This window comes from Chelon labrosus (genome assembly GCF_963514085.1).
Source record: "Chelon labrosus genome assembly, chromosome: 20".
Taxonomy (NCBI): Eukaryota; Metazoa; Chordata; class Actinopteri; order Mugiliformes; family Mugilidae; genus Chelon; species Chelon labrosus.
This window is the reverse complement of record NC_140353.1, coordinates 9100047-9122341: the sequence shown is the minus strand read 5'-3', so window position 1 is coordinate 9122341 and position 22295 is coordinate 9100047. Positions and strand designations below refer to the sequence as shown.

The 22295-nt window shown below is 43.0% G+C and overlaps 3 protein-coding genes across 3 annotated transcripts in view; 2 read left to right on the top strand and 1 right to left on the bottom strand.

The window, feature by feature from the left end:
* Positions 1 to 716: 716 nt before the first annotated feature.
* Positions 717 to 22295, bottom strand: part of stxbp6 (syntaxin binding protein 6 (amisyn)) — a 140883-nt gene continuing 119304 nt past the window's right edge. Inside the window, exon 7 of the transcript XR_014699661.1 lies at positions 717 to 938. The gene's annotated coding sequence lies outside the window, so the exon portion shown is untranslated. The remainder of the gene's footprint in view (positions 939 to 22295) is intronic.
* LOC311505999 (actin, alpha cardiac muscle 1) lies at positions 4886 to 8485 on the top strand. Its single transcript, XM_084569863.1, has 6 exons — positions 4886 to 5356; positions 5551 to 5875; positions 5961 to 6122; positions 6307 to 6498; positions 7736 to 7917; positions 7996 to 8485. Exons 1-6 carry the CDS (start codon positions 5228 to 5230, stop codon positions 8137 to 8139), a joined length of 1134 nt encoding a protein of 377 aa, XP_084425989.1. The 5' UTR covers positions 4886 to 5227; the 3' UTR covers positions 8140 to 8485.
* LOC311505916 (gap junction delta-2 protein) lies at positions 9947 to 11702 on the top strand (the record flags this gene model as incomplete). Its single annotated transcript, XM_084569742.1, has 2 exons — positions 9947 to 10103; positions 10859 to 11702. Exons 1-2 carry the CDS (start codon positions 10033 to 10035, stop codon positions 11700 to 11702), a joined length of 915 nt encoding a protein of 304 aa, XP_084425868.1. The 5' UTR covers positions 9947 to 10032.

Genomic DNA, 22295 nt, shown 5'->3' with positions numbered 1-22295 from the left:
GGGTGAGATGAAACAGTATTACTGAACTATTTACTGTGAAATACTTTAGGAACTGCTTTCTTAATCCCCATGGGAGTGTTCTCTTTTGAGTCTGCAGCAGATTTACCTTCATCCCTGAAGCCAATGGAGTGGATTCATGTTGAAATACAAGCTACATGTTAAAATTACCAATACGTTTTTGCTGTAGAGGCTTGATTAAACCCTTTAAATACAAAGCAAGACTATTAGAAAGCAGAAGCCTGTTAGCTGAACTTCTTCCAGGTTGATTTTGTGGCTACTTTGCTTAAAAACTCAGAAGCTTTCCTATCAGTTTTGACTGGCATCTCGGCTACCACCAAAAATAGCTCAGGATTCAATACTTTAATAACCCCTTTAAATACCAAAATACCCTTGCTGAGCTGCCTACTTCCAAATCTGTGTAGCTGTCTACGTTGTAGCTTATTCAAATTTGATTCATGAATATTTCATTCTCAGTCCTAACTATCCTCTTTTTCTACCCCTCGCTTTTGACGGATGCACACAGTGACGAGACCTCACTCATTCATTTAAATGCAGACTGTAATCTGAGACAAATTTCTTTTAAAAAATGAGCTGGTGGAGGCACAAATGCGTATTGCAATATTTATGTGAGTGCAATATGAGGCCTAGTTAGATTGCTTTTTTGTCTGCCCAGTTCTGCTCCCAGATATCCCGAGGAAAAGAAACACTTCCCCAGAAATTGCCAGATTTTAATTCAACTTCGTATGTTTTTTTCCCCCCAGAAGTCTTGGCTGAGGGTGCAGGAGGCAATAGGCCTTGCTGCCAAACTGACAGCGCCATACTGTGTGAGACTGAGAGAGAGAAATAGGGAGAGAGAGAGAGAGGCAAGCTGGTGAATTTTTCATTGGGCTCAGAGGCCGTCTATGGAAAAAGCCTCCTCCTACTGGCTGCAGGGAGACCTGGGAGGCAGAGAGAGGGAGAGAAGATAAGTATAGGCCTCCCCATTCAATTAACCACATACTGCTCTGTAATTTCACCCTCAGATACATGCACATGCATGCACGCACACACACAAACACACATGGTAAAGTGTGTGCACTGTTAAATGGCTATATGAGGAAACGTCAGTTTGCCAGGCTTCAAAGTGGGCCACTTATCCAGCCCACAAAGAGGAAGAACTTATCCTGGTTTCTAGTTTCCTAATGAGGCATTTCGAGGAAGGTTTTTGTTGTTTTTATTTTTGACTGAGGGTTAAGGTGGAAAGAAGGACACTTTCAGCAAAGCCGGAGCTACAAGTAAAGTCACTGAGTCACCTCTAATTTTGGGGGGAAATTCATTGTTGAAGCAACACGAGGGAATAAAACATTCTACAAGAACTTACTTGTGCTTTGTCGTGTTACTTTACTCAGTTTGAACAAACCTAGGGTAGTCAAATCAGACATAACATTATGACCACCTGCCTAATATTGTGTAGGTCTCCCTTGTGCCTCCAAAACAGTTGTAACTCATCAGAGAATGGACATGGGCCTTCTGAGGGTGTCTTGTGGTGTCTGGCAACGGGGTGTTGTTAGTGGGGGCCTTTGGGTCCTATGGGTTGAGGGGAGGGGCCTCTGTGGATCAGGTTTGTTCCAGTTCATTGAAACCCCACTTACACCTTCATTGTGTAAAATACAATCAATAGAAAATATTGAAGAATTGATTAACTCATAATTCATAAAGAGAGAGCCTAACCCGAATCCAAAATTAAGCTAATTTTATTTCTGAAATACAATAAGTAATGTATTCATTGATTCGTCCATTGAATTAATTATTAATCATTTTGACATTTTTTAAGCAAATAACGATTCTCATATTTCATATTTTGTGGTTTTAGACAGCAAACTTTGCTTTTTGAAGACATCAACTACAGCATTTTGCAGCAAGATTAGACTAAAATAATTACATTTTTAATAAATAAATAAATAAATTCCCAGTAGACATAATTTATATTCCTATCCAGCTGTGACAACTAGGTAAACTTGTGCCGTTGCATTTTGCTTTAATTAATTTCATCATGTTGCAGTTAGATGATAAACATAAACTTTTAATTTGACCTGCAGCAGTTTATAAATCTCTTTAACATAATCAGAACTAATTTTCCAAGTTCTATTACTTTTATGTTCATAAACTAAATTTTTGAATTTTAGAAAAAGAAGCTCAATTCGCCGTCCAAAGTATCAGTGATGAAGAATGAGCAAATGTTTGCAGTATAAGTTCAGCCACGGTGACAGTGATTCAAGCCCTGTGCTCCTTTGAGATACCCAACAGAAGACTTTAACATAAGCCAACAGCTTGTCACTCAGTATTCAGTGCACAGGCAAGAAAGAGGACACCCAATTTTCACTGAGCAATATGTTTCATGTCTTCTCTCTGCTGTGACCTTTAAACGGCCCCTGACGCTCAACACAGATGAATGTGACATGTTGCAAAGAACAAAGTGCTTTCAGACCATTTGTATTGAGCGAGCGTTTGATGAGCAGCTCAAATGCTACAATCCTGCATAGGGACATTCCAACATATCTGCACATTATTGAACTGGAGTATAAGCCCTTGCCTCCGTCAGGCAAATGACTTCCCCTCAGGGTTCTTTAAAAGGGTTTGTACTCTGTTTATGATGTGAAATTCCCGTAGAAAATCAATGTGTTTTCTGTTCGGGACAGTTTTGTCCTTATTATCACATCCCTACTGCTGAGTAATGAGGTCGATCTCCAGAGGGGCTGTGAGTAGGAGGGGAATGATCGTGCCACAATGATTTAATCTCAATAGCATCCGCTAAAGTGAAAGTCACACTACAAGACCGTTTGAGCAGCCTCCAAGTGTCTAATCTGTGTTTAATCTGGGCACTGCATGAGCCTTTCACACCCAAACCAAACAAGTGTTTTACCAATAACATTACCCAATGCATGGCCCTTCCCCTGGCACTGACGATACCTGCACACGCAATGAAAAGAGACAGCAGCAAACACTGACATGTCGTTTTCAAACAATTGTATATTTTGGCCCGAGTGCAAACGCGGGTTGAAAGTTGTCGCCCACCTTTCTCTCTCGATCTTTGCAACGCTGTTCAGCGTAGAGTGGCTTAACTAAGCGACGGTCATAAAATGTTAGGAATATTTGAATACTGGGGCAAAAGGATGCTTAAAGCAGGCCATTGCCGACCGTTCATTACATAAGACCACAACAAAGAGTCACACGGTGAAGGGTTATGGCTCGGGGTCGCGTGACAGCAGCATATGATTCATGGCTTGCTGTGCCCTTTTGTCTCGTCCTCCTTGTGGTGGGACCATCTACTGCTCTTAGCCAATGTTGTTTTACAGCCTTCAGAGCTTGGTCGCTGTCTGATTCAAGTAAACCGGCAATGTCATTTCTTGCGTCTCCTCGTTCCTTGTTCCCTTCTCGGTGCAGGAGTGAAGAGAGAATATGGCATATGCCACAACAAGAGATGTTCCTTTTGCCTTATTGTTTGGATGTTGGGAACAAGTCATGGTATCAGCAATTCCATTTGATTGTTCTGCAAAGGTTTCTGACTAAAAAGCGTACATTACATTGACTTTTATTACATAAAAAGGTAATTATTAATCCAGTAGTTGGTGTTTAAAGGTGAACAACTGTTGTAGGTCAATCTACAGACCCCGCATGATGATAACAGGTAACTCAACGGAGAATAGCACTAGCGTACAATTACAAAATATTGGTGAAATGAACGAGTTTCGCGGCAGATAATGCGTTATTTAGAGGCTGCGTTTCGGTGCCCCAGTCACTCCCACTATATGGATATACGCAGATCTAAATATCTCCCAAACGACTCCAAATTACACAAAAGTTATATGGGTGAGTAAACGACCGTATTTTATGCCAGAAATAAAGTCCAGGTTGTAAAAAACACTAGTTCCCCTTTAAGGTACTAGTATGTGTTCATACAGAGGAAGGGAGATATGCCCAATAGAATAAGTGCTCTGCGATAACCTTTGATATTATACTTAGGCCAAGTAGCTGTCTCTGTGTTTGATATGTGTACATATCTTGCAATTTTATTTATTTATTTATATATTTATCATGCTGGATGGCCACTACATTAATAACTTTCAAGCACTCCCTTACGATTAATGGAAACTCATTGATTTTATGCTAATGAAATCAATGCAATGCATGTGCAAATATCTCCTTTCATCTGCCTTGTGGCATGCTGAACATATGTGCATTTTTTATCATGAAATTCTGTGATACGGTTCTGGAGCGGGGGACAGGGGGCTCTACAAAGGGAATGTTTCATCTGCAGGAGGGACTTCCTCCAATCAGTCATGTCTGGACGCTCAATTAGAGCGGATGTGGGCAGGTTTTACAAGAGCAGTGATGCCAGTGGGTGAAAAACAAAATAATTGTATTTATTCCACTGACTATGGGTTTGATTTTGTTTGCCTTAGTTAATATTCCAGGAATATTCCCATGATATCAGGCAGACGTGTGAAACGCGCGACTAAACTAGACCTACCACTGACACTGAGACTTTTTTCCACAGTAATAATGCAGTGATTTATTTGAAAGCTAAAAGATCAAAGGGAGGCCTGTCATTGTTTCCCTGTCCTCACCTCTGTCGTCCATACATGGGCGGAACTCACGGACGTCCGCACGGGAGTTCCCTCTCCTCCTCATGCCATTCATGGAGCGGCTGTTGTCAGTGGGGCAACGGGCTACCAAATATGGAGACGGGGTCGCGCTGCTTGGCCCCGTCTCGGGGACACTTGTCAGAGTATAAATTGGCCTGACGTGACATTTCGCCACCCCTGGGTTACACACTCAAGATCGGGCGCCTGGTGCTGATCTGGTGAGTACCCACGCAGCGGAACAGGAGTGAGTAAAGGCAACTACAGAGGATTTATTACAAGAGGGTGGACACAGGTTTTCAACACAGCAGCTTCCTCCTGTAACTAACCAAATGCAGTTATTTCACCATATCGACATGTGTGCCTGTTGTGGGTTACTCCTATAACGTGCAGTCCTCTTCTATGACATATAATATATGTACAGATCACTATAACCCGCGACTAACGTTAATGTCTTGGATAGTTTTGTCCGCCAAAAGCGATCTCTTGTATTTGTTTACATGAAAGTTCCTTCAACTGCCTGGTCCAAAACAAACCGGGTATTTCCTTATTGGGTATAACCGTGCACGTGCGCGCCCCCGCCTGTGTGTTGCAGAGCGGACACCATGTGCGACGACGAAGAGACTACCGCCCTGGTGTGTGACAACGGCTCCGGCCTGGTGAAAGCTGGGTTCGCCGGCGATGACGCACCGCGCGCCGTGTTTCCTTCCATCGTGGGTCGCCCACGGCACCAGGTAAAAGGAAACTACTCAAAGATGTTGATATCGTGAGAGGGGGGTATCACTTTGAGAGGTTTAAATCACATAAATATATCTACAGCTCACCTGCACCTTAATTGCGCACCAGAATTACGCACGCAAAGTGTCGTGTTGGTGACCATTAATAGTCCCATCACATCGCTGATTTCCAGTGCCCTTGCCGTTTTTAGGGCGTCATGGTCGGTATGGGTCAGAAAGACTCCTACGTCGGCGACGAGGCCCAGAGCAAAAGAGGCATCCTCACCCTGAAGTACCCCATCGAGCACGGCATCATCACCAACTGGGACGACATGGAGAAAATCTGGCACCACACCTTTTACAACGAGTTGCGCGTAGCCCCGGAGGAGCACCCCACGCTGCTGACAGAGCCCCCACTCAACCCAAAGGCCAACAGAGAGAAGATGACCCAGATCATGTTCGAGACTTTTAATGTACCCGCAATGTATGTAGCCATCCAAGCAGTGCTGTCCCTTTACGCTTCTGGGCGTACCACAGGTATAACAACGTCCTCATGTGTTTGCATTTTTTTCCCCCCACGGTGAGTAGCTGCATAAAATAAATGTTCACACACTGCCTCTAGGTATTGTCCTGGATTCTGGTGACGGTGTGACCCACAACGTGCCCGTCTATGAAGGTTACGCGCTTCCACACGCCATCATGCGTCTGGACCTGGCCGGCCGTGACCTCACAGATTATCTCATGAAGATCCTGACTGAGCGTGGATACTCTTTCGTCACAACCGGTGAGAGGAAACTGATAAACACCATCACATCTGATGTCAAAACGGGGTGCCCTATGCCGTACTAAACATAATTATTTTCCAAAATAAGAATTTGATATGTGTATCTTTTTGATCTAATCATCTATTTGTAAAAAATGGATGATTTTGACAAAATATCAAAATACCCACATCTGATTCCCCTCAGCTGAGCGCGAGATCGTGCGTGACATCAAGGAGAAGCTGTGCTACGTCGCTCTGGACTTTGAGAACGAGATGGCCACCGCAGCCTCCTCCTCGTCCCTGGAGAAGAGCTACGAGTTGCCCGACGGTCAGGTCATCACCATCGGCAATGAGCGTTTCCGCTGCCCAGAGACCCTCTTCCAGCCCTCATTCATTGGTGCGTAAAGGCGAACGCAAGCATCCAAGCACTAATTTTGTTCCAGTGACACTGTTCCTGTGTTGCTCTGATAGTAAATGAATTATTTATACGACACTGATCTAAAGTCTGATCAAGCCTAAGATCTTTGGCAAGTGGAAATGATGTTTCAAATTTTAATTCGTTGGCTACACATTAAGAGTTTTGATATTGTTCAAGGGGAAATATTGTTCTTTTTTATTCTATGTGTCATCTTTAGTTATTCAGTTCCAAAACATATCAGTTTGTAAGATATGGTGTACTACATTAAGTTAAACTGCATGGTATGCCTTCACCTCAACATCAATATGGAAATGGTTATGACTGCATCAGCTCTTCAGGTAACATACACACATGGCAAGAAGCCAGTCTGCATACTGAATATTGTGCTTTTTGATATCAGAATGTGCCCATAAGACACAGAGAGCTTTCATCGTTTAACCTTTGCTACTTTTCAGTTACCTATAAAACTGCTCTGCTCATTATTGTGTTTCTTAAGTGAGTTCTTCCACTGAACATAATGATGTGAGTTCAGAGTTTGACACCAGAAGACTGCGCTCGCATTCTTCCGGTGAAAGTGGGATGTTCTTCTACTTCTAAACCTCACCTCAGATATATTTGGGCGCCTGCGAGCAGGACTTGTTACAACACAACTAATTTGCCAGTCATGGTCCAATAGGCAGCTTACACATGTGGAAACTGGAAGCGTTGGTTGCACTCTGTGGAGCATGACTTTGCTTCTATCATTCTATCTACCATATTCATTAATCCTGTGGCTCTCCAATTAAAGATGAGGGTTAGATATCATTTCAAATATCTGTAATCAGATAATTAATCTTTATTTTTAGTAGAACATGTGTAGTGAGATACTTTAACTCTGAATAGTTCTTCCCATGCTTGTAAACCTGCTGTAACTTACATCAGAGCAAACTTTTGAAACAATGGTTTTCCGCGTTTAGTGCTAATTTTATTGACTAATTATTATCACCAACTGGAGATTTACCACTCAGTGGCCGATAAACAGACACGACGAGTCCAAAGCAGGGGGCTTAGGGTTCACATTTGCGCCACAGAGCGCGCAGCTGTTGGCGGAGCTGTCCATTTCAGCACCTGTTATGACAGCTGACGGCGATGTCAGATGGGTATTTATTTATTTATTTATTTATTTTGCTGCGAGGGTGGGGTGAAACTCACTAGACTCTCCGCTGTGTTTGCACAGGGATGGAATCTGCTGGCATTCACGAAACCACGTACAACAGCATCATGAAGTGCGACATTGACATCCGTAAGGACCTGTACGCCAACAACGTCCTGTCCGGTGGCACCACCATGTACCCTGGTATCGCTGACCGCATGCAGAAGGAGATCACCGCTCTGGCACCCAGCACCATGAAGATTAAGGTACTCACTGCTTAATATTACAGTGTCACCTCACTTCTAAAGGAGGACTCACGTGTTAACAAACGCGTTTGTGTTTAGATTATCGCCCCCCCTGAGAGGAAGTACTCCGTGTGGATCGGCGGCTCCATCCTCGCCTCTCTGTCCACCTTCCAGCAGATGTGGATCAGCAAGCAGGAGTATGACGAGGCTGGACCCTCCATCGTCCACAGGAAGTGCTTCTAAGCGCCAAACTGTTTCCTTCTCGTACCGTCTTCACCCTCTGATACCTCCTCCCCGCCCGGGCCAACAAAGTCACGGCCCACAAGCAGCAGTTCATGTGTTGTCATCAAATTCTTCGTTTACACATATGGAATTTATATGTAGATATGTATAGGTTTATAAATAAACAAGTTCGAGTCAGTTCTTTCTTACTTTCTTTCTTTCTTTCCTCTCTGACATTCGAAAGCAGCAAAGCTCTCTGTCCTTTCGTCACGTGATGGATGAGTAAAGGTTATTAAAGGTTTGAATTAGAAAAGATTACCGTGAGCGGAGAGGATAAGCCACCTCATGAGAAATTAACCTCGCAAAGTTTCATTAGCGAAAACACTGCTGTCATGTCATCATTCAGCCTGACTGGACAAAACTAATAAGAGAAATGATCGATGCATAACCCTACCTGTGGGGGCAAAAAATATATTTATATATTATAAAAAATAATAAATGTTTTGGTAAGAGCTCGGTGTGACTGACTCCATAAAAAATATGGCAACACGTGAGAAATTAGAGGAGCTATTTTTAGTCTTTGGCGTGAATTCATAATGAAGCAATACCAGTTTAAAAGAACAACGAGATTAAAAATTTAGACTTAACATTGCGTGAAACTACACAACAGTCCTATGGCGCTGCATTGTGCGTCTTGCACAATGCAGCGCCATAAGTTGAAATCTCGGAGCAAGGGCGGGGTCACATATTTTGCTTCTATTTTTAAACTCCCACACAGACAGAGAGGTGCGGACAGACAGGCGGACAGACAGACAGGCAGGCAGGCAGGCAGCCTTGTAAAGCGATTAGCAACTCGGATGGTACTTTCACTCTGTCACTGTATCCAGAGCGTCATCTTTGCCCGGGGTGGAAACAACAGCTCTACCAGCCGGGCAGCAGCCTGCGACACGGGGAGTGACTCCTCGGGGCATGCGGGGCTGTCCGCTCCAAGAAAGCAAGATTCCGTTCGTTTGTAAAGCTGGCTGCTCTATATGTGTGGACACAGAGCAACACATAGAACAATGGGTGTTGTTAAAATGATGCAACATGCAGCATATAAGCTAGACCAGCAAGTGTCTATATATCACCGATGAGTCAAAAACTAGGCACAGTCACCTTGACCCGTGTTCTCAGGACACGGTGCATCCACAAGCCATGTCCTGCAAGAATTGATCTCCTTATATGTGGTGCACAAGCAGTTCCGTAGCTTCGTTTGCTGAGCATGGGGCGATACAATGCAGTTTGGGGTTTGATAAGGAGACACCCAAGTAAAAATGCACAAACTCAATGCACTGTAGGTTGTAGCAGTCTGGAGACAGCCGTCCACAGCAGCAGTCAACTGCGCACGCTATATACTAAACTAAAATGTTGGAAATCACAAGCCCTGGTTCTCCTGGCTGCGCTCCACCGACCTGTCTGCGCGTACGTGACGCATGGGAGGGGGGAGACTACTTAAAGGCGGATTAACGCTGGCAAGACATTAAATCCAACCTCCCTCCATCCAGACTCAGCGCGCAGCCCATCAAACTGATCTGAAGATCGAAAATAGGAGGGCTTATAGTAATCAGCCCTTCAGACTCTCATGACAAGGAAAGGTGTAGCAACGTTGGGGGAGCGCTCGGCACACACAGCAGGACGCTGCCTGGCGTTGCGCGCTCAGCGCAAAACCAACCAGATAGCGCGCAGAGAGCCAGAGAGAGACGGGGACGGTAGCAGCATCCCGTAACGGATGCATTTTTTAGTAGAAAACGGACGATTTGGAGACTGAAAACAACGAAAGACAGAGAGAAGGCTGACAGGAAATAACTCGCTTTTTTTTTTGGAGGGATTTGAACAGAGTGCCGTTGTGCCCTCGTCTTCTCCGGATGCACAGAAATGGGGGAATGGACTATACTAGAGAGGCTCTTGGAGGCTGCTGTCCAGCAGCACTCTACTATGATAGGAAGGTAAGATGATCAACAAAAACCAAGAACAACCGAAGAATCGCAGCAGCCTCCAGGATCGTCTTTAGCATGGTTCCCAGTCCCCCGTTTCTGTGTTGTGCCTCAAGGATCGTCTGTAGTATGGTGCCCAGTCCTTCGTGTCTGTGTTGTGGATTTTTTCTGTCTTGTTTCACAGATTTCCTTTTTTTTTGTCCTCCTCGTAGAAGAGACAGCCAAGTAAATCAGTTGGCAGCTGTCTTGTCAGAACCTGGGATGGTGCTGCAAAGTCAAAGCTCCGAAACTAAACTACAAATTCATGTGTTGTTTCGTGTATTCATTTGTCCATTTGTTCATTTGATGTCTGTTTGTGAGTCTGAGTGGTGGTTGTGCTCTAATGGGTGGCAGAGAGAGAGTCGGCGTTTTCACCTCATTTCCCATTAAGAAACCTCACACAGGTACAGTCAAAGCAACGCCGATTGCTTACATGTCATTGCCATGAAATCACACAAAAAAAAAAAACACACACACACACTCACACGACACTGACTAGAACGCACACACTGACAGACACGTAAAAAAAAGGAGCAAAGTGTTAAAAAACACCACATCTACAAGCGTGTCCTGCTTCAGCACTGGACAGCTCCCTAAACCAATTCGCCCGATTTGGAGTGAAAGCGGCTCAGCCACCACGGCAGCGCACAACTGCACCACATGTAAACACACACATATATATATTTACACTTATTTTCACATTGTGTGTTTGTTTGCTTGCTTTTTAGGATCCTACTAACAGTGGTGGTCATCTTCCGGATTCTAATCGTAGCAATAGTTGGAGAGACTGTCTATGATGACGAGCAGACCATGTTTGTTTGTAACACCTTGCAACCGGGCTGCAACCAGGCATGCTACGACAAGGCATTCCCCATTTCACACATTAGATATTGGGTTTTTCAAATCATCATGGTGTGCACTCCGAGTCTTTGCTTTATCACATACTCGGTGCACCAGTCGGCCAAGCAGAAGGAGCGGCGCTACTCAACAGTCTATCTGACACTAGATAAGGATCAAGATTCACTGAAGCGAGACGAGAGCAAAAAGATAAAGAACACCATTGTCAATGGAGTACTTCAGAACACGGAGAACTCCACCAAAGAAGCCGAGCCAGACTGTTTAGAAGTCAAAGAGATCCCTAATTCGGCCATGAGAACTACAAAGTCCAAAATGAGGCGACAAGAGGGCATCTCCCGGTTTTACATCATCCAGGTGGTTTTCAGAAACGCGCTGGAAATAGGCTTTTTGGTGGGTCAGTATTTCTTGTACGGATTCAACGTCCCGTCCGTGTACGAGTGTGACCGCTACCCCTGCATAAAAGATGTCGAGTGCTACGTCTCCAGACCCACGGAGAAGACGGTGTTCCTGGTCTTCATGTTCGCGGTGAGCGGCTTTTGCGTGGTGCTGAACCTGGCAGAACTCAATCACTTGGGCTGGAGGAAAATCAAAACGGCCGTGCGAGGCGTGCAGGCTCGGCGGAAGTCCATTTATGAAATCAGAAATAAGGACTTGCCAAGGATGAGTGTGCCCAATTTCGGCCGCACTCAGTCCAGTGACTCTGCTTATGTGTAACGCAGCTGGGAAGAAGCAGTGGAAGGAAAATATGTAAAAAAAACATAAAAAAAAACATAAAAAAACAACTAAAAACAGAAAAAACTAGAACATTGATGGACATGATGGACAGCTCCGCACGCCTAATTCGTGTCATGACTTTAAAGAGTGGGCAGATTTTTGTTTCCTTTGTTTGATTTGTTGGGACTTCATGGCAAGCGTGGGTTACACGTTTGTTTACTTATTTATTATTGCACTGATGCAACTTTTTAGTAACGTTTATACTCTGTAAGATGCTGAAAAGGAGACCATGTCGACGTGTTCACATATTTACTCTTTGTGGGCTGTACTTGAAGAGAGTAAATGCAAAAATTGCACTAAGAGGTGAACACTGCAGAGCCTGACCTTATCCAAATGTGCTACTGACCTGACGGTGTTTTTAAGATTTTCTTTCCACCTTGTTTTTTGGCACCAACCCGTTTTCAACGGCACCACACAAAGGACAAATCTACCATCCAGATTTATATATGCATAGCTATATAAATCCTTACTGATTATGGTTCCACGTAGTTAAAAATACATCAGCTTATCTCATGTTTTATGTTGCCTGTGTTGCACCACTGACCTTAACATATGTAACCATTCCATTGCTTAATAGCTAACTTGCAAAACAGTATCTGGTGAATTTGCTGCAAACGCTAACGTCTGTGACTTCCTTAATTTATGACACACCAAAGCGCCCACTGCTTTTATTTGTGAAGTGTTTTCTTGCTTTCGTGTAATCAAGTGCCATACTTGTATATAAACATAATATATATATGTATACATATGAATATATATATAAATATATAATAATCATCATGAAAGCTGAATTCCCTGCTTGGATTATGCTAAATACCGCCCTATTTTTTATTTGCTTTAAATGTATTTGTTGTGATTTAAACAAAGAGAATAAGATATACAGTTTTCTCTGTTTTACTTTGCAAAACGACTGGAAAAAGAAATGAAGTGCTAGTCTTTTTTTTATATACATGACATGAAAAGGAATCTCTCTCCCCAATTGAAGCTGATCAAAAAAAAAAAAAAAAAAAAACTGAACCATAGCACAAATTGAGGTTTTTATCAAAGAATGGGCAAAAGAAATCTGCTCTGGTGCTACAGTTTTTCATAGAATGGTTTTAAATGTAACCGAAACAGACCAGGAAAAAAAAAAAAAACATCTTCTTTTTTTTTTTTCTGTGGAAAATAAAAGTGGGATTCATGTACACCAGAAATGCGTGAGGTGCAGTACTTTGTGCGTCGGCTGCCGGAGCGTGTTTTGACCGAGCTATCACACAGTGATACCCAGTGGAAGGAAGTTTTGCCTTGGTGCAGTGAAGATGTTAGCCACACCCACTCTGTAAGAAAAAAAAAATAGAAAAAACCTACTGCAGGACACACCTTGTACAGAATCTCACCACTCTGCAATGTGTTGCAGCACTGATGCTGCCTCCGTGAGACGCATCCATACCTATGTTCCATAACAGAGTGGCCTAGGGAAACGTTAAGTCTATATGGCAAGCATCAAATTAGACGCTAGCCTTTATAAGTGAGCTGTCAATTCACAGGGCCTCACTGTGAACTTACTATGTGACTTTCCTTGTACTCTGCAAAGATGACCAAAAAAAAAAAACCTGATCATAATTCTGAACACTAGCAGCTGCCCTTTCTGCCGCTCCGCTCATCCCTTCTCCTCTTGTTTAAGAAAGGAAGCAGCCTGAACTGAGCGGAGGGTTGTTCGCTCCTTGTGAAGGTCAGAGTGAAAACAAAAGATGAGGAGAGGAAAAAAAGGAAAACGCTTGAATATTTGACCACACAAGGGAGAGCGAGAAAGAGAGAGAGAGAGAGAGAGATTCGGAGTGAGAGAGGAAGAGAGTTAAAATGGAAGATTTGCAGCTGACCGTTGCAGGTGATCTGGGAATGGGAAGGGCCGGCCTCTTTACGATTCTCCTGCCAGGATGACTCTGCAAAGCTGGGGAGAAATCGAACAGCCGAGGCACCTGCGCATCCATCTCCAACTCAGCGGGGATTTGAGATTTCTCCCTAAGTCATGAACTTCAAGAGAAGAAGAGAAACAGAGGAACAGAAGAAAGAAAAGCCGTTTGCCAACTTCACTCTGATGCAGTGCAGTTAACGACTGCAGTGCTTCCGCATTCGGTTTTAGGGTTTAATATTCACACAGTGAAGTCAAATTATGAAGCAATCTCTACTAATAAAACAGGAAAACATAGCGCAATGCCGCTCCCTCTCATACGTTCACTGTAAAGTTATTTTTGAAGCTTTTTCCTGCAACATTCGTAACCTGGTTTCAAAAACTGCAAAATTATTGGGGTATGTGTGAATGCCATTATGCATGCTGTCATGCATTTACACCATGTGAGTGTTGCAGGGCTCAGCAGAGATTACACTGTACCCGTGTGTCTGCATTTTTCTTTTGTGGCCATGGCGGCCAGGCTACCGGTCACACACAGAGCAGCAGTACGACAAATCTACATGGCAATTTACTTTATACATTTATTACTTTATCCATGTAAAGCAATGTGGGCGCACCGTATGTAGAACGTGGTCTGTAGAAGACCTCTGCATTTATCCGCTGGCAGTAGCCACCTTGACAACTGCAGTAGAACACAACAAGGCTGCATAAGAGCTATTTTAAGACTACAAGGCAAAACACTGCAGGAACACCTCAGATTTCATGTGATTGCAGGTTCTCAGGTTGAAAGAAAGCACTTCTAGAGGCACATTCCCCCCTTTAACGTGGATCACTGACAAAAATACGCTCATATTAAAAGACTGCCTTTGTCTGTAACGAGAGGAAGGTACTCAGCTCGGAAACAAAAAATATGCTGCTCATGCAAGCATAATTTTTTTTTAAGATTCTCAATTTACAAAAAGAGTAAATTAATTTCCTATACGAGTAAAAGTTTACACCTACTGAGCTACTAAAACAGACAAATAAGTGTAACTGTAAATATTCAGGACCTGAAGGCAATAAGAATAAAGGTCTCATGTTTGATATTAAAATTAATTTACAGTATAAGGTTATTCTCGGGTCACCAGGCCACTCTGCTTGCTTAGATGATCAAAATCTAAAAGTAGAAATTTCTAGTCTCCGACTGGTGTTGACTGAAATATGCAGCATTTCACTAAATAAGCCAAAATGGCCACATGTGCATCTGTTGTTGTTATCCAGAGTCTGTTGGAATACGCTGAGAAGACCGAGTGAGTAGTTTAAGATTTGAGTGAGTTCATTTTCTCAACTAGTGTCTCTTGTCTGTTTCCTAAGGAGAATAACAAAAAAATTAAATAATTTTTCATAGTTTGGAATTGGGGATGTGATTTATGTTGACTGCAATGTGTTTAAATTTAAGGGACAAGCCCAGACTGGCAGACACGAGTGATGGAGCTGAAGCGCTGACATCTTTATTAACAATCATGGGGGCCACTTCTCACACTGGCCAGAAAAGGTGGATGAACTCTTTGGAACTAAATACATTTCTGAACAAAATCTAGTCTTAAAATACGGTCAGATCAGCCTTTTTCAAACTAATAACACACAAACTACTGAAACTACACATACATCATGCAGCATGCGGGGGAAAAGCATGCATGTATGGTTCATACTGATGTATAAAATAAATATTTAAACACTTGAATTCACCATTCACTAACTGGAAAGCCTTCAAAGTCATCTTAAACCATTTAGACATACATAAGTCTGCATTTAGACAGACTGTCTAGAAATGGAGATGATTAAGTACCATAGCGATTTAGTCCCATGGTGCACGAGGGATATGATGAATCAAAAGGCACAACACGGAATGCCCGAGGGAAAGGAAACGGAAAAAAAAAAACTATTAGAGCTGGTTAACATCTGTTCATGAGTCCACCAGGTGTAAGTCACTGAAGAGGCAAGACGAAAGGACACCATGGAGGAAGACCCTGCTCTCCAAAGAGCATCACTGCTTGCCTGAAGTTTGTCAAGGAGCATTGATACTCTACTACACTACTGTGAAGCACGTCCATGAAAATAACACTGCACTGCTTTGCTGCCTCTGGGCCGAGATATCCTGCAATCATTAAGTGGAAAATAAACTCCCAAGTTCACTGAGGTTAGCGCAGGATCGTGACGGGGCGGCTGTCCAGCTGAAGCTCATAGACGTTGGGTGAAAACCAGCCTGAAAACGACCGAGGACATCAGAGTAAAGCTACAACAGCAAAAGGCAAAAGACAAATAGAGACACAAAAAAGTCATTCACACCAAACCTTCTTACATATGATTGAACTAAAGCAGTTTTGTCAGACAGAATGGTCCAAACTCCTCCTAAACGTTGTGCAGGTCTGAGCCACAATTCCTGCAAACACTTTTCTATTTCACTTTATTTTACCATAATGTTTAAATATAGTAATTAATGAAGACAAAACAGATTGTAATTGCTTATTGCATTTGTCTATATTTGTGACTTAGACATAAATAACGTTATTTTATGACCAGTATATATAAGAGGAAGAAGTCAGCAGCATGACCTGCTCCATGTGGCCTTTACAAAGAAAGAGACAGATCAAGGCAGGACTTTCACCTGACAGTGACTCCCGCGTTCCCTCTGCCCCAGAACAAGCATGTCCTCCCAATTTCTCCTCTTTCACCAGCTTGAAAAGAGAAGACTGGCTTGGGTGGGCGCGCTGCTTTAATTCTGCCCTTTGCGCACATTGTGGCATGAAAAGGGGGAGAGCGAACAGCAGAAAAAAGCAGCGAATGTGGGTCTTTTTGATCCACTCAGCCAGAAGCAATGCAATTAGCCCGGCTACGGCAGCACATATGCACGGCATAGCATGGCATAGGCAGATATGGCAAACGCTGAAACAAAACGCACTTGATGTTTGCACCCATGTGGAGGAGGGAGCAGTAATGCATTTGCACAGCGTACACCAAGTTTCCGACTTTCCGTCTGGCAGAGGAGCAAAAGCAACCTCTCTGTTCTGGCTGTTAAGTAAGGTTCCCCGTCTCTCCTTCCTCGCCACTGTCCTTTAAAGGAGTTCAAGGAAGCAAAAGTTTTTCCTCCTGTGATGTTTGCTCGGGGTGTTTTCGTCTTTAACCTTTGCTAGTCTAGGATCACGCCAGATAATGCGACATTTTCGAAGCAAAAAAAAAAAAAAAAAACTAGGTCACCTGGAGCGCTGCAGTCAGTTTCACTCGAAAGAGCAGTTTGAAACTCCCTCCCAGTTTTTATTTGACAGTTGATAGGCAATGTAAAACCGCACATGTGATAGTTTTAATTTGATAGTACAAGAATATTTATACGGGCATAATAATCTGTGATGTAATGGAGAGGTGTTGCATTTGCTTTTTGTCATTTTAAAAAATGAGAAAAAGGTGTTGAATCATCTAATACTACTCTACGTGATGACTATACCAGAGAGGTCTGATGTGGAGCGGGGGGAGGTGCCAAAAGAAAATAATTATCAAACCATATACATGAAGTTATGACAAAAAAAAGAAAAGTAAAAGATACCAAACATACGTATGGTAAGCAGTTTTTTACGTGGTATTCAAAAATTTAGCCAAAATAGGCTAAAACCGCTAAAGGTTAAACTTCACCATTATAATGGGTGCTTCATAATACAAGGACAAAGGGACAGAGAACATTTGACAGTGTCTGCACAGAGGGATTTGCCTGGCTGGTTTGGTTAGTGGTTAGGCCGTATTGGCCCATACAGACGGATTTGGTGGAAAATAAGCACTGGCGCTGACAAAATATACCTGACAGACCTGACAGCAGATTAATTTCTCATCCATTTTTTAATGTGACCCCAGGATTAAAAACATTAGCGGATTATGCTCAGATTTGTCAACCAGAGGTTCACCGTGGGACAGCTAGCACCTGGGTGAGGACACGAGGCACCCAAACCTAAAAAACGGATGAATTCTTCCTATTCTTTTTTTTTTTCCCGCCAGGTAGGCCAAGTTAAGTCAAACTGGTCAAGGCGAACACGTAAGAACTTTGAAAAAGACACCAGGCAACTTTCTTCACTTACGCTTAAAATACTAAGTATTTTGTTAAGGTTCAGCGATTTTCTGTTGTGAGGATCCAGCATTTTTAAGCTGCAACCTATGGGATACTACACCTTTCGCCCTACTGCACCAACTCCCCCCCGTTAAAGCAGTTTGTCATTAATGCAAATCAGACAGAGCAAAGCCACTGCAGCAAAAAAACAGAACTGAAACTATTTCTTTCTGGTGACATCTTTAATTTCCCTCCCGAGGTGACGGCTCATTCTGACACCTACAGCTTGTCCGAACTTTCCGCACCCACTTGCCTCCTCTGCAATCCCTAATAGCTTGTACTACACGCAGCCCATCGACCCTGATAAATGTTTAGGTTCTGCACCATTACGCAGCCGATAAAAATCAGCGGCTGGCAAGTCTTAATCGGACAGGGAGCTGTTCGCCGGCCAATTGGACCTCCGCTGATATAGTGGGCGCAGAAGAGCGGGGTGCGAGATGGAAGAAAAAGAGGCATGGAGATATTAATTTACAACTACACACTCTGAAATGCAGTCACGCGTGGAGAAGACTATGAATCACTGCTGTGTATTACAGAGAGGCACACGGGGATAGAAGATAATACCCCTCTTGTAAGATTTGTGGCTGCAGAATAAAGGGACCACCTTTTAACTTGTCTGCTTTGCAGCCAGATGACAGGGGAAGCTGCTGCTATATAAAGAAGATTTCTTTTTTTTCCCTCCAAATATTAACTCTTTGATCGTCAATTCATTTGCTTCTTTCTAAATCTCAAGAGGAACGTACAATTACACGGTGTGAGAGATGAACCCACTGACTCTGCCACTGCTGATTGGTTCACACGTCATGTGCTCTACCTCGCTGTGGTTTACCTTTGCACTCTGCATGAACCCGGCACATCGTCGTCTGCTTTTTCTCAGCGGCTTTCCTGGGAATATCTGTTGCTCCTTTGTTCCCACAAAATAATCTATAGCCCCTTCTCAGCAACTCGCTACCTTCTTCAACCCTCACAGTTTCGATACCTAATACTAATCTATCTTCCCCCTCTCTCCTTGGTGTGTTTCAGTTCTCTCGCTTCCCTACTCACTCACCCCCTTCCCCCCATCTTCCCATTCTGATGCGATGCCACTTTTCTTCCTGCCGTTTTCACAGAACCCCAAAGAAATGGTATAAAATCACCCTTTGAAGCACAGACATCAGTTTTTGTTTTTTTTCTCTCTTCTTTTTTTGACGCAGCACGGTTAAGAGAGCAGGCTGATGCGTTTGGTTTACAAATGATAGAGAGGGATTCAAGGCACGTGTGAGCGCAATATCGCTTGTCGTTTGCTGTGTCTGGAAAAAAAAGGGAACGCTCAAATGTTTCGAAAAAGACGTGACAAAAGCTTCCAGTATTATATATATATGAAAATGCTGACATTAAAGTAAAGGTGATTGCAGGTCAGACTATGCTAGTGTATTGTAGTCGAGATACAACATGCATTTAGCTTTAGCTTGCATGCCGAGAGTTGTGTGCTACAGTTTGGTGCAGCACTGTGTGGTGTTGCTGGAATGCTTTCTATTCACCTTATTATTGCTGCATTTATTATTAACAGAGAAGCAACATTGTTTTGGGGCGGCACAGTGGCGCGGTGGTTAGCACTGATGCCTCACATTCGAATCCATCGGCCGTGGAGTTTGCATGTTCTCCCTGTGTCTGCGCAGGTTCTCTCCGGGTACTCCGGCTTTCTCCCACCGTCCAAAGACATGCTGGTTAGGTTAATTGGTGATTCTAAATTGGCCGTAGGTGTGAGTGTTGTCTGTGTCTGTGTGTTAGCCCTGCGATAGATGGGCGACCTGTCCACGGCGTACCCCACCCATCGCCCAGTGACAGCTGGGATAGGCTCGCGACCCTCCGGAGGACAAGTGGTTACAAAGAATGAATGAATGAACATTGTTTTGAACTCCTTACAATACAACAGGAGAGCACAGACTGAATCAACACCTCTAAACTGCACTCTAATCTGGACCTAAGTTAAACAGTTAGCTAACCTGAGCAATAATATCAGCTATAGTGCGCCAAACCTTTGTTAAGAGACACTGTATAAATAAAACAACAGCACAAACTACTACTTTAAATGTCTGATTTTGTTTCACAGAGGTGTTTCTGACTGGGTTGCCTTTATATGTGCTTTATTTTAATCTGGCTCTGAAATAAGCTCTTGAGGCAGCTGAAAAGTAAAATAATACAAGAGTTTAAATCTCTCACATATTCTCCATCAAGCCTCATATAAACACACGGCGTACATATATGTGTGTGCCCTAAAACATCTCTGTACAGTTTGGCAATATACTGCAAATGGCATCATTAAGGCCAAGCTGCACATCAACTATGAAGCACAGATATTCCCAATAGTGTGTCAGACTGCCCCATTTCCCTAAAATGACCTACGAAATAAATGACACACATGCATACTCTACACCGCCATTTCCCATAAGCACTCAGGCACACATGCCGCGCCGCTCCCTCGCCATTTCTTCTGCTGGGAAATTTGTGCAGAAACGTATGCTGCCGTTGTTGCCGAGGCGTTAATTAGACTGAGAAATCTCGTCTTCGACCCTCCTTCCAAGCCGTCCAGTTTCACGCACACACACAACACCTCCCACCCACGCGCGCCGAGAAAGCGAGCCAGCTCCGCGTGCCAGAGGACGTCTTAAACCGTAAGCCACTTGAAACGTGTGCATGAAATTCCACCTGATCATGAGAGATCAATCGTAATCTCATCGTCACTCGCTTCCCTTCCAAACCTAGTGTAAATTTGTGAGTTGGATCGCGGCAGCCGGGCTTTGACATGCAGCAAGTGTTGATTGTGCTAATGATTCTCTGCTTTCTCCTGCCAACGTGTCTTTGCAGCCAAAGGTAACACTGCTGCGGTTTCATAACATAATTAACAAGCTGTATTTGGATGCTGCAACAGCAAAAAAAAAAAGCAGCGATGATGAGATTCAAATCGAAAGACATGAATATTACATATGAAAGCCAAAGCCGTTGCTAAGAGAGTTTGATAAATGGCAATTTTAAGATATGCACATGACGATGAAACCAAACCAATATGACTGGAGCGAAGAGCTGCGAGGCAAAAATCATTACAGAGGTAGTGGGACCAGTGATGACCCGGACGAGGACAACGGGAGCAGGGTTCAGCGGCGTAGCTTCACTCTGCTGATGTAGTGGAATACCTAAAGAAATGGCTTAATGGTATTCTGGGATCAATACGGCAGCAGGAAACAGATGGGCCCTACCTGATGAAAGTCTGTTTCTCCTGACTTCAGCCGGTTTACGCTATCACGCCGCAAAAAAAATAATTGTCTTTACAAGTCTTAAAATCTTATTTGCTGCCGGTGAGGTAATTCCTTTTCCGTCCACTGCAGCTGTTATTTTGAAAACTTTGCACATGTTAGTCCTGTATTGCAAACAATCGTGAATCTTAAAGACAGTTTAATCGTGCTGAAAAAAAAAGATGATTGTGTTGCACTTTATCTGCTCGAACAGAAGTTAAAAAAACAAAAACACTGCTGGCTGACCACACATTATTGATCACTGACTGCACACATTTGCGCCAAGTTTAAGTTTTCTGCATTATATTAAGAGATGGGTTATAGATACAAAAATCGAAGTACAAAATATGGGTGAAAATATGACTAAAAATGTTCTTTTATTCTTCTTAGGTTAGGGGAATCTAGAATCTTTTCACTTTCTATTACAGGGAACATTTTCTGAGCATACATCATCTACATTAAAATAATAAGATATGTACGACAGGAGCTTCTGAATACAGAGTAAGTGTAAGCAGCATTTTAATAATCCGATTAGAAGTTGGTGGTTTACCACATTCCCAGCTCTGACACTCAGGTGCTCACCCATGCATTCATTTCTTAACACACGATCGGGCGTGACTAGTTTGTAAAACACAATTAAAATAAAATATACGTGTGAAACGTCGAGCGGCATTCCCAATGAGTCGAGGTCATGTCGGAATTAACAGGTACACACTTACTGTGAGCTCCCTCAGGTTCTGATGTGTTTAGCTTTTGGCAACTGGCTTAATTTGATTACATTTCAATAAAATGATTTAATGTGGCGTTGTGATCTATTAAGCATTAAGTACCCATATAAACTAATGCTGACTTAATTTATCAGTGCTGATCTTCACCACGTACCATCTATTTGGGCATGTATTAGTCTGAGGCAATTCAATTGTACGACAAATCGCAGTTGAATCAACGTCTCTCTGTGTTATTTATTTTTTTTTGTAAATGTTGAATTATAACCTTCATGAAGATTTAGTGCAGGATTGTTATATTAGAAGGCATTTGTTTTTATCAGCGTACATAAATTGGCAAGTGACTATATCTAAAGATGCTAGATGACCAAATAATTGTTCCAGGTTGTACTTAAATGTTTTCCCTTGCTCCAAATTCCTTGTTCTCATTCCTCTCCAATCAGAATCTATTTATTAATCCTTCAAGGAAATTGTTTGTACACAGATCAGGCAAAACATTATGACCACCTTCCT